At 40.3% G+C, this 17,908-nt stretch overlaps 1 protein-coding gene across 19 annotated transcripts in view; it reads left to right on the forward strand.

Moving 5' to 3' along the window:
* swt1 (SWT1 RNA endoribonuclease homolog) overlaps positions 1-17,908 on the forward strand; it is a 200,266-nt gene that overhangs the window by 127,071 nt on the left and 55,287 nt on the right. Inside the window, exon 19 of one of the 19 annotated variants that reach the window (XM_069938157.1) lies at positions 11,497-11,878. The exons of 16 other annotated variants lie outside the window; for them this stretch is intronic. In XM_069938157.1, the coding sequence (XP_069794258.1) occupies positions 11,497-11,530 (34 nt within the window). In that variant the 3' untranslated portion in view covers positions 11,531-11,878. Of the gene's footprint in view, positions 1-231; positions 480-1,501; positions 1,560-11,496; positions 11,879-17,908 lie in introns of those variants that run through there. 2 more of the 19 variants (XM_069938158.1, XM_069938161.1) reach the window with 2 other exon arrangements.

The raw sequence follows: 17,908 nt of genomic DNA on the forward strand, positions 1-17,908 counted from the left end.
CTGATATTGTAAAATTCTGTGTTTGGGAAATATTGTGAACATGTTCATTGAACAGTAAAATAGTGACTGTCTTCCTTTATAGTTGTCTGTAGAGTGTGGAATTCCTTTATTTATGACTAGAGTTTTTTCAGCAGTTTATGAGGATTATTACTTATCAACAGTGATGCACGATTAACATGATGCTTAATGCATTACTTAAAACGTGATTGATGCTGTCAATCGAGTTTTCAGGGCTAAACTCTAGACTCTACATCTCAGAATAAAGAACAGTTCAAAGCTAGGTGTCTTATCTCGAAACCACACAGAAAGACCTTGGTCTTACACAGGCTACATTCAAAGGAATGCAAAACAAACTGCGGACTTCTCCATGACTGGCAGATCTAGCAATACAAGTGATTTTAACCCCTACAAGTCGTGTTTAATTTTAAGTTGTCTATCAAATTTTCATTTGCCATGAACTGGAATTTGAAACTTGAATGAAAATAAAAAAAGCTTTATAAATACAGTACATGGTTATTCTATTGGCATGCAGAAGGAAGGGTAACGGACAAATAAAGCTTCAGATAAAAATCTTTCATTGCAAACTACCCAAAATAGTAAACCATCATCCCTTGCATCACCAACCTCCCTTGGTACTCCGCCATGTGCACATTTCAGATGCTAAATGTGTTCATTTAGCTGTATTCAGCACTTTTGGTTCATACTTGAGAATTTTTGTTTAAAAATTAAAAATTATAAAATGGTTATAGGAATGGGGAAGTATAACCAGAGTCACAGTTGCAAAGGAAATAAAGAAAGCAGAAGAATAAATCTGGCAAGGAATCTCACCCATGAGCCTTAAGGCAAAATCCATTTCATAGCATTATAGTAGTGGATGTTATTCCATCAATTAGTTAATAAAGCACAAAGTAGAGGCATTTTTAAAACCAGTTTTGTACTTTTACCTTTCATGACTTAATGTTGTTGAAGTTACTGATATGTAGCAATAGAGAATGTGGCTGATACTATCAACTTTCAGAATTACTGTATATGTCGCCATATAAAATGTTATTTAAACCTTAAAAATGTTATCCAAGTATAAAATCCGAACCTTAACAGCAAAGTCTCAGTGCTCCCCCATGGGGTCCATCCACCTAGTCCAACTGCTGTCGGTTCTATACAGGCATACAGGCTCTAAGCAGTCTGATAAAGGAGCCGATGGTGGTTTATTTTAAAATATGTTAATAAAATGTAAACCTTTACTGTGTAATTTGCTTTTAAAATATTTTGATATTATCACTCCAGTGGTAACTGCCAGACTTGGGGTAGTCTTATACAGTGGAACCCCATTATAACACGATGGTTTGGTGCCAAAAAAATCGGTCCACGAAATAAACAGGGTCATGCTAAATTGGGGTCACAAAAATACCTTTTCAGATGTAATGATTTTTTAAAAAATAATGGATTGTTTTGTGTGTTTTTTTTAAACTGAATCTTGTATTATTTTCCCTCTGGCTTTTAGGTTGACTCTCAACCTAAATTACATAATTTAAGAGGAGGAATTTTACATATATTTAAAGGTTTGGTCATTTAAAAGTCTGCTTTAACATTTTTTAAAAGATTCAAAACACACAGCAGTTAATTAATTACAGAATTAGCATTTTCAGTTTTTATTATTAAGATACCAAGTTATTAAAGAAATAGGTAAGATAGAATCAAGTAAGTTATTTCCACTGCCAAGTGAGTCCAAAACTAGGGGACATGGCTCTGAGATTCAAGGAGTAGATTTAAGATAGTGATGAGGACAAACTATTTCTTCCAGAGAGAAGTGAATCTAAAAGCCTTGCTATTCTAAAAGCCAACAGGCTTTGTGTAAAAGAGACAATCTGCAGATAATGAAAACAGATTGCTCAGCATAATTCAACTGACTCAAACGAGATGATTTAAGTGTAATTGTGGCTCTTGATGTTGAAAAAGCCTTTGACAGATTAGAATGGGATTTTCTATTTAAGGTGATGGAAAAATTTGGGTGAGGGCAAACATTTATAAATTGGATTAAAGCTCTGTATTCTGAGCCAAAAGCCAAAGTGATTACTAATGGGCAAATTTCATCAGCATTTCCATTATCCAGATCCAGTAGACAGGGTTGTCCATTATCTCCAGCACTCTTTATCCTCACTATACAGCCGTTAGTGGAATCTATCTGACAAGGTCCAGACATAAAAGGATTCAAGGTCAATCAGGAAGAACATAAGATTAATTTATTTGCTGATGATATACTGATATACCTGACAGAGCTAGCAACCTCATTACAAAAACTACAATCTAAGATTGAGGGTTATGAGATAGTTTCGAGTTATAAAGTCAATTGGGTGAAATTATACCACTTACGGGAGGGAATTATAATCAAATTAAGAGAAATTCACAGTTTAAGTGGCCGCTAAATTGTATAAAATATTTAGAGATAAAGATAGATAGTAACTTACAGAATTTATGTAAGTTGAACTATCTTCCCTTGGTTAAGAGAATTGGAGAAGACCTTGGTAAATGGATGACTCCCAATAACACTTGTTGGCAGGCTCAATTGTATTAAAATGAATGTGTTGCCAAGAGCCCAATATCTCTTCCAGACTTTACTGGTTCCATTACCTCAGAAGATTTTTTTTAAAGATTTAAACAAAAGCAGGGTCTCTATTGATAAATTATAATGGGATTATGAGATGGGAGGTTTGAAGCTCCCAGACGTTAAGAAATATTATTGGGAAGCCCAATTGAAGTTTGTCACCTCTCTCTTTGACAATGAAGACAAACCTTCTTGGGCAAAAATAGACCTGCATAAGGTTGGAGAGAGAATAGCAGAAGATTTTATATATATATAAGTGGTATTAAAAATAAATTATCACATTGGGATTAAAGGGGGCCTATCTCCTAAAACACCTTTAGCTCAAAATAGGTTTATTCCTTTAACAATGGACATAAAAATCCTGGACACCTGGTCCTAAAAATGGATCAGGTGTATCGAGGGTTGTAATGACAAGGGGCAATTAATGTCATTTGATCAATTAAAAATCAAATAAAGTGTAACTAATAATACTATCTTCTGCTATTTTCAATTAAGATCTTATTTAAGGGACAAATTGGGCCCAATGATAACTTTACCGCAGTGCAGTGAAGTAGCGACTCTGGTTCGAAAAGTGACTATGAAGAACAAAGAAACTTATTTCTAAAGCATATTTCCTACTTCAAATGGGTACCTTGAAATAGGGGTTATACAAAAGATGGGAGACAGATATGGGTACATGGATTGATGAAGAAGTTGTGTGGGGAATTAATGTGAGGTAATAGTACAATTTTTTGCACCAACTATATCTTATGCTGCAAAAAATTACACAAATTAAAATCAGAAATATCAGATCATTGTTTTAGATGCAGTGAAGAAACAGGAACCTTTTTGCATTCAACTTGGTCATGTTCTAAGCTGAGGCCTTTCTAGAAAGATTTGGGAAACCTTCTGGAGCAAATCACTGAGATTCAAGTTCTACAGATATCAGAATTATTCATATTGGGAAATATAACAGATGAAGCTGTCGAAACACCAGTTAGGATTTGTAATTATCACATTGGTGATGGCCAGGAAGTGTATAGCAGTTACCTGGAAATTTGATTCCTATTTAGATATGACACGTTGGAAAGCCAAAATATATGCTTATATTCCCCTGGAGAAAATTACTTATAACCTTAGGAAAAAAAAACGTTTTAAAAAAAAATTTGGAGTCCTTATCTTCAACACATATGTGTAGATTCTTAACAATGCCCACCCCATTGGCCTAGGCCCCCTGTATCCGGGAACCACCTGGGATCCCGGGTAAAACAGGATATTTGTCCCTTAACAGGAGATTAATGAATCCAGTGAAACCCTTTTTTTTTTGTCTTTTTTTTCTCTCTTCAATTCTTTTGACTATTTCTCTCCTTTTGTTTCCTGGGTGAATAAAAGGGGGGGAGGGTGAGGACTTGTTCTATTTTTTATTTCTTACTCAACATTGAATAATAAGATTATGTTTCTTTTATGCAACTCATGTCTTCACGTTGATTTGAAAATATAAATAAAATAATCAAGAACCAATTATGGTAAGCCACCAACTTGAACTGCTGTTGTCAGCTTGGTGAAGCTATTCCTACTTCCTATTTGATAGGCAGTTCCAGGTTATGAACTCAGGATGATGGACAGTGATACATTTCCATGTTTGGTTTATTTGGGACTTGGAGGTGGATCTGCAGATGGTAATGTTTCCTTAAGCCTGCTGCCCTTGTCCTTTTACTGTGGTGAAGGTTTCAGATTTTGGGGCTTTTCTATCAGAGTGGTCTTGGCAAATAGTTACACTGAATTTTGTTGATGGTACATATTGCAGTTGTGTTGATTTGGTGATAGAGTGTTGCTAATTTCCAATAATGTCATGGACACTTGAATCTATCCTGCTGGTTTACTCAGCATCTGTCTGTTGGGTAGGTTTTCAAGACACAGTTATTCCCATTGAAGTGATAGACACTGAAATACTAACCAAAGCTGCTTCCAGTCAAAGTGGTATTAAGAGTGGAGAAATTTTCTTTTTTTTCCAATTTGATCATTTTTTATGATGAAGTGTTAGACCAAGACCAGCATTTACTACTTAACCCTAATTGTCATTGGGGGAGTGAATGTGAGCAGTTCCATTGAATTGCTGCAGACTTTCTGCTAAAGATACTTCTCTTGTGCTGTTGGATGGGGAGTTCCAAATTTTAGATGACAAAAGATAGACAAAGCTTTTCCAAACTGTTTTGGCATTGCTCCCATGCACATGCTTTCTTTGTCTTTTATCATGGTGGTTATTTTTGTCAGAAATGTTAGGAGAAGTATAACTGCAATCTGATTTTGTAAATGCTGCATGTGGCAGCCACTGCTTGGTGGTTTTGGGATGAATCTTTGGAATGTTGGATGAGGTGTCATTCAAGTGTTATCCTGAATGGTGTTCTAGGCAATTGGAGAGTACTTCACCATGCTCGACATTTGTGCCTTGTAGATATGGATAAGCAGAGGATGATCATTTGTCAAGGGATACCAGCCTCAAAGCTGCTCTGGTAATCTCAGTGTCTTTATGACAAATGCAATTGAGTTTCTGATTAGTGGTGACCCACAGGATGTGGATAATTGAGGACTTGCTATTGGCAATGTATTTGCATGTCAGAGGTAAATTTCTTCATTGTATATTGGTGATAGTCAAATATCTTGTTCTTTCTGGTTCCTCTGCTGAGGAGTTGTGAACGTAATAGAATGTGTTACCATCAGTGAACATCCTCATTTTTTTTACTTCAGGATTGAAGGAATATCATTGAAATTCATGAGTTCAAGACCCATCACTCTTGCCTTGCATCAGATTCAAGATTGGTATGAGATCTAGAGCCAAATTGTTGTGGCTATTCCAAAGTTTGCCACTCTTTAGCATATCATGGCTGTTTTCTTCTTTGGCTTGGCTTCGCGGATGAAAATTTATGGAGGGGTATGTCCACGTCTGCTGCAGGCTCGTTGGTGACTGACAAGTCCGATGCGGGACAGGCAGGCACGGTTGCAGCGGTTGCAAGGGAAAATTGGTTGGTTCGGGTTGGGTGTTGGGTTTTTCCTCCTTTGTCTTTTGTCAGTGAGGTGGGCTCTGCAGTCTTCTTCAAAGGAGGTTGCTGCCTGCCGAACTGTGAGGCGCCAAGATGCACTGTTGGAGGCAATATCAGCCCACTGGCGGTGGTCAATGTGGCAGGCACCAAGAGATTTCTTTAAGCAGTCCTTGTACCTCTTCTTTGGTGCACCTCTGTCTCGGTGGCCAGTGGAGAGCTCGCCATATAACACGATCTTGGGAAGGCGATGGTCCTCCATTCTGGAGACGTGACCCACCCAGCGCAGTTGGGTCTTCAGCAGCGTGGATTCGATGCTTGCGGACTCTGCCATCTCGAGTACTTCGATGTTGGTGATGAAGTCGCTCCAATGAATGTTGAGGATGGAGCGGAGACAGTGCTGGTGGAAGCTTTCTAGGAGCCGTAGGTGATGCCGGTAGAGGACCCATGATTCGGAGCCGAATAGGAGCGTGGGTATGACACTGGCTCTGTACACACTGATCTTTGTGTGTTTCTTCAGGTGGTTGTTTTTCCAGACTTTTGTGTAGTCTTCCAAAGGCGCTATTTGCCTTGGCGAGTCTGTTGTCTATCTCTTTGTCGATCCTTGTATCAGATGAAATGGTGCAGCCGAGGTAGGTAAACTGTTTGACCGTTTTGAATTCTGTGTGCCTGATGGAGACGTGGGGGTGCTGGTAGTCATGGTGGGGAGCTGGCTGATGGAGGACCTCAGTTTTCTTCAGGCTGACTTCCAGGCCAAATATTTTGGCAGTTTCCGCAAAACAGGACGTTATGTGCTGGAGAGCTGTCTCTGAATGGGCAACTAAAGCGGCATCATCTGCAAAGAGTAGTTCACAGACAAGTTGCCCTTGTGTCTTGGTGTGAGCTTTCAGGCACCTCAGATTGAAGAGACTGCCATCCGTGTGGTACCGGATGGCTGCTTTATAGCACTGTTGATGACACCTCACTATAATTTTTTCTGATGGATTTGAATAGACTGATTGGGTGGCACTTTGCCTGTTTGGAATTGCCCTACTTTTTATGAACAGGACATACCCAAGTAACTCTCTCAGGAAGTATTGGGTAAATGCTAGTGTATCAGCTGTACATACAGAACTGAAGGAGAACAGGAAATAATAATTAGCTGCTTTGTCCATCTTCATTTTAGCAAATAATGCAAACCTTTTTTTCCAATATAAACAGGTGCAAATTTTGCATTTGATTAATTGAAAATGCCAGAGACAATTTAAAAAAAATCTTTGGTGGAAGACCACCAATAAGATTGTAAGCTGCTTCTAAAGAATACGATCAACAGCACTAGAACTAATCTAAAAAGTTAACCACATCAGGAAGTTAATTAACAATCATGTGTAGTAGCTCAGGCAGCCAAGAATAATAGATAGTGTGACTAATATCCCATTCCTACAGTAGCTCTACTGCTTCAGAATACAGACAAACAAAATAAGTTTATTCTCTAGCACTGAGGCTCAAAGTAAGTTTTTTTTTTTGCAAGCCATTTTATGCTAGTATTCCAGTGATTACTTTTAATTACCATCATACTTGATTGAGACTTTTGATGCAACTTCTGAGGACTGTAAAATATGAATATGAAGTAATCTCAAATATGAAAAAAATCCTCAAATGAAACCGTGTGTCTCTTCCAACTGGGAGTGATAATCACAAATGGCTTAGATTCATGGGTTGCCTTTATAAAGAATATTCATAGAGTGGGGATTCAAGTCCCTCTCCAGATATGTGATTATATAGTTTTACCAGTCCTTGTGGTCTGGAACTGACGAAGGAATACAGAGTCGGGGGCAGTTTTTAAAATGAGCTGTTTAACAAAGATCCCATCTGTCTTCATTGGAAAAACATAAATGATTGCACTGCTATTTAAAGAAATTGTCAGAGGAGTTTTCCCCAAGGTCAATTACCCTTGAACTGTGAAAGGTCATTAACAGAAGAGTATTTATTTTTCTCTCCATGGGTGCTGCTGACCCTCTGAAACATTTCCAATATTTTTTCTTAATTTCAGACATCCAGGATCTGCATTGGTCCAAGTTAGGATGGTTCCTTAAAGGAAATTCATATCTGACAAACCTACTACAATTTTTATAGGAAATATTAAACCGGTTAGACAGGGAAGAGGCAGTGGATATTGTGTACTTTGAAAAGGCTTTCGACAAAATGCCACATATGATGGTGTTCAACAAGATGAGAACTCATGGAATTACAGGAAGGATACGAGAATGGGTAGAACATTGGTTAATGGGCAGGAAGCTGAGAGTGGAAATAAGGAGATCCTATTTGGATTACTAGTGGTGTTCCGCAGAGATCAATGTTTGGGCTGCTTCTTTTTATGTTGTATATACCAGTAAATGATGTGGATAATGAAATAGATAGCTTTGTGGCTAAATTTGTGGATGACACCAAAATAGGTGGTGGAGCTGATGGTGCTGAGGACACAAAAACACTGCAGAGAGACTTGGATTGAATGGCCAAAGATATTTCAGATGAAATACATTGTCAGGAAGTGCACGGTCATGCACTTTGGTAGAAGAAATAGACGGGCCGACTATTATTTAGATGAGGAGAAAATTCAAAATTTGGATGTACAAAGGGACTTAGAAGTCCTAATGCAGGACATCCATATAACCATAACCATATAACCATTTACGGAGCGGAAACAGGCCATGTTGGCCTTTCGAGTCCGCACCGGTTCACTGATTTTGTGCGCCCTCTTCAGGCATTGGTCCCAGTTTGTATGACTCGGTCTTGCACATCTAGTTCCAAATTCTAGCCTGATCCCTTGATACGATACCTCAACTCATAAGACACCCATCAATCTCCCCCTTAAACTCCCTCAATGATCCCGCCTCTCCACAGCTGTCTGTGGCAATGAATTCCATAAATCCACAACCTAGCTAGAACAGGGGTGGGCGGGGATGGAGAATTAGGATTGCCACACTGTGAAACTATGTTTGAGGTTAACCTCCAGGTTGAGTCGGCAGTGAAGAAAGCGAATGCAATGTTGGCATTCATTTCTAGAGGAATAGCATACAAGAGCAGGGATGTAATGATGAGTCTCTGTAGGGCTCTGGTGAGACCTCACAATACTCTGCAGAGTTTTGGGTGCCTTATTAGAGAAAGGATGTGTTAGCATTGGAAAGGGTTCAGAGAAGATTGACTCGAATGATACATACCAGGACTGAAAGGGTTAGCATATAAGGATCATTTATCACTCTTGGACTGTATTTGTTGGAATACAGAAGGATAAGGGGGACCGGATAGAGACATTTCAAATGCTGAAAGGCCTGGACAGGGTAGGTGTGACAAAGTTGTGCCCATGGTTGAGGAGTCTAGGACTAGAGGCCACAATTTCAAGATAAAAGGGCATCAATTTAAAACAGAAATGCAGAGAAATTTCTTTAGCCAGAGAGCTGTGAGTCTGTGAAATTTGTTGCCACTGGCAACAGTGGAAGCAAAGTCGTTGAGTGTTTTGAGACAAAAATTGACAGATATTGATGGGTCAGGGCATCAAGGGTTACAGGGAGAAAGCCGGGTAGCAGGGCTGACTGTTAGGATCAGCTCATGATTAAATGACAGAGCAGACTCGACGGTTAGCCTACATCTTCACTAATATCTTGTGATTTTCTTTTATTGCTTCATTTACCATATTTTCACTCTTATAACGCGCGCACACATATAACGCGCAGAAAATCATAAATCATCTATGCAGATGATTCAGGCAAATCCTTCTTTGGGGCCGTGCGAACTCCCAGTAGAACCTATGGCAACTCATATTTTTGTATAATGTGCACATGCATAGAGCGCACAGATGTAGTATTCTAAATCCTGACTGGGAAAATCAATTTGCATTAAAATGGGACAAGAGACAAAATGTACAAGTATCTGCCACAGTTAATCTCCCGCAATTAACACCCAATCAACTTCCCCCAGAAGTGTCAATGGCCCATTATATAGATGATATCCTGCTGCAACACATTAATAAGCTTTGGAGGGGAACCAATTAAATAGATTGGAGACAGGCTTCAGAGTTGAGAAGGATTTTAATTTTAATTCTAATGATATTTCAAATCAGAGGCACTTGATATGTTAATCTTCTCCCTTAGGGACAGGTCTGGGAAATTAAAATTGATAAGGTGCAGTGACGTAGCCAGAATGACCTGTTTATAGGAATACCATGGCATTCAGGTCAAAGAGATATTCCCAAGATCAAAATTTCCCATTCCTGCTATTACATCCTCATGCTCCCGATAATATTCCCATGCTTGCTATAAATTCTGGCATGTCTTTCCCACGGCCATTATTTGTACGCGTTCTTTCAATACGGGTATTATATTCCCACACTTGCTAATAATCCCATGCTCACTATAAATTACTGGTTCGACTTTCCCACAGCCGCTATTAATTGTGCATTGTCTTTCAACATAAAAAATATGCGTAAAAATATGGTATTGTACCGGCTACTATGGTAGAGCTACTGAAGTAATACAAAAACACACGCCAGATTAGTCAACTCAAAACTGATTTTTTAAGAGTTTACAGGCTTCTTTTATATACTGCATGTCCCGGGCTCCACGGATCAAGGTGGGACGTCACTACAAGATTGCCGCTGATCCCAAATTTAAATTTAGCCTTGTAAGTGTCCCGCGCCTCCCGGCAGCACTCAACAGCTCAACGTGCTGTTCCTCAGCACTCAGTATCTCTCGCGTGTGGTCCATTATTATGGTTCCGCACGGCTGCAGAACTGTGCCGGTGACAGTTCGTGTTACCGTGCTGTGCGCCCACTTGGCCCACTACACGGGCGCTACATCACCCACCACCCCCCCCCCCCCCCCCCAGAATTGTTGCCTGAAATTAAAACACCAGTTACGTGTGCTTTAGGTGGACACCCACGCCATCTGGGCTGGGGGCATTGAATGGGTACATTGGGATCCACATGGGCAGACTTGAGTCTGTCTACACTAAACAGCTGCGAATGCCCCCCAATGTCAAAAGTAAATTCAACTCCGTCCCTCTTAATCACACGGAAAGGGCCGTCATATGGTCTTTGTAACAGCGCTCCTGGGACCTGTCTGCATACTAAAACAAAATCAGCGTCCAGGAGCTGTGGGGGCACATGTTGTTTAGGGATTCCATGCCAGCTGGTAGGAACAGGTTTCCTGCTAGTGATACCATGATGAAGTTGCTGAAGGATGTTCAGGTCAGAGTTGGTTGCGAAATGAATGTCCCCGGAACTGTAAGGACCGTACCATAAACCATCTATGCAGATGATTCAGACAAATCCTTCTTTGGGGCCATGCGAACTCCCAGTAGAACCCATGGCAACTCATCGGCCCAAATGGGATCAGTGAGTCGGGCCTTAAGTCCGGACTTTAATTGGCGGTGGAAACGTTCCACAAGGCCATTGGACTGTGGATGGTATGCCGTAGTGTGGTTTAGGTGTGTGCCACAAAAACACGCAAAGCCAGACCATAAATGCAGAGGTGAATTGTGCTCCGCGGTCTGAAGTTATGTGTGTTGGGACACCAAATCTAACGATCTAATTGACGATGAGTGCCCTAGCACATGTTTCAGTGTCACTGGATGGCAACGGGATGGCCTCTGTCCACCACCATTTAAATGTGTCTCATATTTTGAAATACTGGCAATGGCTGTACCCATTTATAGGCATTTTTCCCCAATGGCGATGGTAATGTAATTATAAATATTGGGAGGAATTTGGTAAAGTTAGAGTAGGTTACATACATACACACATTTTAAAACAGATTTATTTGAAATACTGAAGAATTCATATTCAGTAACATTGCAGGATCTATGGTGAATTTCATTCTGGTGTTGTGATAATCTTCACAGAAGTGCTATCTTTCTGATGTTTCTCTTGGAATAAGTGGAACAGAAAGGAACTCTGTGGTGGCCTGAAAGAAAGAGGTTACCATTTGGAGAACGCTGATGGGGCAAGTTTCATCAGCGAGACATTGAGGTGACTAATGGTGGTACCTCAGTTGTGGAAATCCTGGAACCCTACAAGAGTCTCCTGAGTGGTAAACATTCACCTTTTGAGCACCAAAGCCTAGTGAACTTTATACATGTTAAATTCTGTGCACAGTATAAGAATTGCCTGAATCCAGATAACTTGGAAGAAGGAAAAGTGAGATTGAACTGTGAACCAAAGAACTTTTGTTAAATTTAGATGGACATTACATACACATGCGCTTAGAATTAGAAGGGGGTTAATTTGGTATAGTTAACTATAGAGATAAGTTAAAGTTTGATTCTATTTTCATGTTTAAAGTTGATTAAAAACAATATTTGTTTTAAAAACTACTTGTCTTGGTGAATGTCTATTGCTGCTGGGTTTTGGGGTCCTTTGAGCTCGTAACAATAAAAACACCAATCTTGATGCATGTGAGCACATTCCTCCTTCTTTGATTGAACTGCAGGTACAGGAGGCTTGTAGGACGCGGGAGATGTATCTGTGGCCAAAACAGGCTGTATTTAAGCAGAGTCTTGTGTAGGAGTACGATAGAGCCTGTCAGCCTCCCATGCTATGTCATGGGGATGGCAGAAATCTATGCTAGCGATGGGTATGGCGACACGAGCTGGGGGCTTTGATAGGAATAGGGTTTTAAAGAGCAGGCAATGAGAATGACCATCTCCCAATGCAAGCATTTCATTCATTAGATCTGATGGATTCCTTTCACCCAGGCCTTCCATATTCAAAAGCCGCATGCCGCGCTCATGTCTTATCAATTCCAGTGTATCTAGGAGAAACTGGCAGAACCTAGTGAACTGGTTTTCCGCCGGGGATTTTGGCAATAAATTCGCTTACTCGAGATGCGGTAGCGGTGTCCAACGCACCTACAAAGCAGCAATGCTCGCTCATCCCAATCCTGAGACTACCTTGGGACTTAGCACTGACACCTCGAGTACAGCCGTGGGTATGGTTCTTGAGCAGTATGTCAATGGATATTATCAACCCCTCGCTTTCTTCAGCAGACATTTTAGGCCAGTGGAAGTGAAATATAGTACATTTGATCGGGAACTGTTGACATTGTATCTAGCCACACGGCACTTCCGATATATTTTGGAAGGTCGCCATTTCACTGTGTTTACAGATCATAAGCCATTCATTATTGCCTTCGGCAAAATAACGGATCCATGGTTGGCAAGACAACAACATCACTTATCCTATGTTTCAGAATTCACAATGGACGTGCGCCATGTTTCAGGGAAAGACAATCGTGTCAGGGTCATCAATTGTAGCGGCTACTACAGTAGAGCTACTGAAGTAATACAAAAACACACGCCAGATTAGTCAACTCAAAATTGATTTATTCAGAGTTTACAGGCTTCTTTTATATACTGCATGTCCCGGGCTCCACGGATCAAGGTGGGACGTCACTACAAAATTGCTGCTGATCCACAGGACTTGTGAGTGTCCCGCGTCTTCTGGCAGGAGACTCAACAGCTCAACATGCCGTTTTCAGCACTCAGTATCTTTCGTATGTGGTCCATTAGATGAGTATGCAGACATCCATATTATGATTTCACATGCACGCAGAACCGCGCCAGTGACAGTTCGCGTTACCGTGCTGGGTGCCCGCTACACGGCCGCTACAGTATATCTTTAACCATGCTTGTGGAAGCTTGTTAGCTGCTGTATTTATGATATGACAACAGAAAGTGGACTTCTTAGATTGCAGTTATTTAAATGCAAGTCTTTGTCAATGTGCAGTGTTAAGAAATCAAATTAGCAATTTAAGATGGGCTTAGATGGTGATGTCTGATGCAGTATTACAGCATTAATAGCATAACCATCTGCTTTCTGAACATTTCATTCATCAGATTTCTCTAGTTTCCCTCCCATGTTATTCTTGTCTAACATTCACCCTTTCTCTCGTCGTGTATTTAGCTTGTCAACTTTCATTTTTAATTACATTTGATGTGTTGCTTAATTAGTTTTGTCAGTAATCATCACTTGCCCACACCCAATTCCATTTTTTCCCCTTCACCTATTTTTCTTTTTCCTGGTTTTGTTTTGCTTCGAATTTGATTTATTATAGTTTTCATTATGGCCAGCTTTTTTAAATTTTTTTGTTGCTGTATTGTGATATTGATATTATTTTTATGTGAATTTTATATTAATTTCAAAATAAGTCAGTCACAAGTGTTATGAGCCCATAGAACTGTTCTCTGCAACAATAGATATTCACCAAGACCAATGGTTACTTAAACAAAAGTTGCTTTTAATTATCTTTAAACATGAAAACAGAATCACACTTTAACTTATCACTATTGACTTAACTAACATAACTTAACCCCCTTCTAATTCTAAGCGCTTGTGTGTCTAATGTGTAAGTTCAGAACAGTTATTTGGTTCACAATCCAATCTCACTTCTCATTCTTGCAAGTTCACTGGTTGCAGGCAATTCTTATACTGTGCACAGAATTTAACATTTATAAAGTTCACCAGGCTTTGATGCTTGAAAGGTAAATGGTTTCCGCTCAGGAAGATTCTTGTTGGTTTTCAGAGAGATATTTGTTGTTCCGGGACACCCACAACTGATTTACTTCTTTTAGTTGATGTAGTCTATCTGGATTTTAGCAAAGCTTTTGATAAGGTTCAACATGAAAGGTTAGTAAGGAAGGTTCAGTCACTAGGGATTAATAGAGAAATAGTAAGATGGGTTCAGAGGTGGCTGGAAGAGAGACAGCAGAGAGTCATGGTGGACAACTGTCTGTCAGGATGGAAGCCTGTGATGAGTGGCATGCCTCAAGGATCGGTGCTAGGTCCCCTAATGTTCATAATTTATATTAATGATTTGGATGATGGGGTGGTTAACTGGGTAAGTAAATACACAGACAATACGAAAATAGGGGGAGTGGTGGATAGCGAGGAAGGTTTTCAGGGATTACAGAGGGAATTGGACTGAAAGATGGCAGATGGAATTTAAAGTAGAGAAGTGTGAGGTGCTTCATTTCAGAAAAAAAATAATCAAAATAGGACATATGTAGTAAAGGGGAGGACATTGGGGAATGCACAAGAACAAAGAGATCTTGGAGTTATGGTGCAGCGTTCCTTGAAGGTGGATTTCCATGTTGACAGGGTGGTTAAGAAGGCATTTGATATGTTAACCTTCATAAATCATAGCATATAGTATAGAAGATGGGAAGTGATGCTGCGACTGTTTAAGGTGTTGGTAAGGCCAGGTTTGGAGTACTTTGTTCAGTTCTGGTCTCCAAATTATAGGAAGGATATATATAAGGTGGAGAGGGTGCAGAGAAGATTTACAAGGATGTTGCCTGGCTTAAAATACCTAGAGTACAGAAAAAGATTGAAGAGGTTAGGATTTTATTCATTGGAACGTAGATGTTGAGAGGGGATTTGATAGAGGTGTTTAAAATTATGAAGGGAGTAGATAGACTAGATGCAAGTAGACTCTTCCCTCTAAGAGCAGGAGAGGTTGAAACAGGAGGACACAAGTTGAGGGTAAGGGGGAAAAATTTTAGGAGAAATGTTAGAGGATGCTTCTTCACTCAGTGGCTGAATGGAATAATCATCCGGAGGAAATAGTTGAGGCAGAGTCGATTCTTTCATTTAAGAGGAGGCTGGATATATACATGAATAAGAGGGGGTTAGAGGGTTATGGGCAGAGAATAGGCAGGTGAATCTAGCGGAGTTGTTTGAGTGAACCGGCGTGGACTTGAAGGGCCGAGACAGCCTGTTTCCATGCCATAAACTGTTATATGGTTAATCAGCCACTTCAGTGTCTTGCCGAAGAAACTTGGCCCCTCAAGGTTCTCCAGATGATTACCTTTTTCTTTCAGGTCACCACAGAGTGCCTTTTTGTTTTACTTATTTTAAGTGAAACATCAGACAGCCAGTCCTCTTCTCTTGCATGAACCACAAGGGCTTTGACCAGGTTGAACTAAGCACGCACAACCCGTCTTCCAAATTGAGTTTTCCACAAGCTTGCCAGCTTGTCCTGTTGCTACTGCTGACTGTAGAACTGATCTCTCTCTCTCACTCGCAGAGAGAAAGCCTCTTGACTCTCTCTGCTTGCAAAACCACATGATTCTCCTAGAACAATCTGCGACTCTGACGAGCTCTTTCATCTGTTGCCTTTTTATAAATAACAATCCATTAGTGAAGTTTTTTGGGCACTCTTCAAAGCTTTTGTGAAGGCTCTGAGGCCCCGACACGTCTACCATGAGCAGAGCTCCAGTATATTAAATAAGATCTGTTTTAAAGTGTTTGTATGTGACCTACAACTAACAAACCCTGCCCCAATTTATCTCCCCAAAACGTATCTATATTCTGTCACACAAGATTAATCACAGCAAATGTCGATTTATAACCAGATAGTGGCACCTTTTGATAAACATTTGTTAATTTGTGCATTACCAAATATTTTGGCTGGAAACATTTAAGATATTCTGTGTGGGAGTGAATTCCTTTTAATCAGCTTGTTTACTTCCCTTTCCACATTTAGTGTCCATTTTTTTAAAAGTTGTGAACTGCTGTTTACAAGTGCTGCAGTTCCTAAAATCAAGATGTTTGTTGCATGAAGATGTAGGATTTTTGACCAAATAAAGATGGAAAAAAATAGCAATATATTTCCACATCAGGATGGTTGTGAAACTTATTCAGTGGCCTGGACTTTGGTGGAGGCATAGTTTAAGTTTGGGAAATGACATCAAAGATATGTTGATGTGGTTATAATGGGTCACCTTGCGTTTACTTTGCAGTAATGGTTGAGGGAATGAATGTTGGAGGTAGAGAATGGGGAACTGATCATATCCTAGATTGTTGAGGATTTTTTTTAATTGTTATTGGAGCAGTGCCCATCTGAGCTTGAACTTGATGGCGCAAAAAAATTTAGGAAGTTGGGACCTTCCTGCCACGGACCCATCTAACATGCTCTCACAGGTTCCAATTTTAAAATGGCTGTTTATTGAAATGTGTCATTAGTGTTGATCCTCAGATTATCTATTGTTGGGCATTCCTGAGGTTAATGAGATTGAATTTCAAAGCAGTGGTTTGACTTCTTTCTTGGAGATGATCATTGCAGATACTTGTGTTGCATGCTTGATATTTGCTGCTATTCATAATATGAAACATGTCCTTTTCATATTGTTGGTAAGCATGAACTGCTTTATGATCCAAAGAACTGCAAACTGAATTGAACATTGTACGATTATCAGTAAAAATTCTTTTTTTGATGCTACAACGAAGAGAATAATCATCAGAAAAATCTTGCTCTACGGTACTCTTGTACTGGGCTACCAACAATTATGTACATCTGCTAAGTATAATTGATCTGTGGAAAGTCCTACCTCCAATTCCAATGCACTTTAATGTATACGTTGTAGCAAGCCACTGAATGCGCCACACCCGAAGCGGCGACCCAGCATTGGGAGCCACAATCTACACAGCTGGCTGAGATGGGCTACACACTTCGAAGTCAGCGCTTGACTCAGCAACACACGGATGCAGTGCCCCACTACAATGGGCTAGCCAGCAGCAGTCAATCGAGTGGAGCTAGGGAAACATTCACACCCGGGGATGAGAGGGGCTCACTAATTGGCTGCTCCCCAGGTAGCACTAAACAACCAATTCCAGGAAGCGGATCGTAATGCCACCAGTCGGGTGGCATGATGACATCGGAGATGGGCTTCTGAGCCCTTTATAAGCAGAGCTGCCAGCATGATAAATCAGTGTTGGATTCACTCCCATAGTGTATGTCTCTTCTTTGAGCATAACCTCTCCAGCAGTAGCAGCTGCTACAATGTTTTCATTTAATTTTAAAGATACAGTATGTTAAAAGGCCCTTCTGGCCCATGAAATCCATCCCATCCAATTACACCCAATTAACCTATCAATCCCATACGTTTTGAAGGGTGGGAGGAAACCTTATCACCCTGAGAAAACTCACGCAGGCCGCAGGGAAAACATACAAACAGAGCTGGATTCTAACCTGGGTTGCTGGCGCTGCAATAGCGTTATGCTAACAGCTACCCTAAACCACTCTTAATGGGATCTTTGATGCAACTTTAGGTTGGGCAGCCACTTTTATTTTACAGTTTCTTTCTTTTTCTTTGGCTTGGCTTCGTGGACGAAGATTTATGGAGGGGTATGTCCACGTCTGCTGCAGGCTCGTTGGTGACTGACAAGTCCGATGCGGGATAGGCAGGCACGATTGCAGCGGTTGCAAGGGAAAATTGGTGGGTTGGGTGTTGGGTTTTTCCTCCTTTGTTTATGCCA

Source organism: Narcine bancroftii, chromosome 5, assembly GCF_036971445.1.
Source record: "Narcine bancroftii isolate sNarBan1 chromosome 5, sNarBan1.hap1, whole genome shotgun sequence".
Lineage (NCBI taxonomy): Eukaryota > Metazoa > Chordata > Chondrichthyes > Torpediniformes > Narcinidae > Narcine > Narcine bancroftii.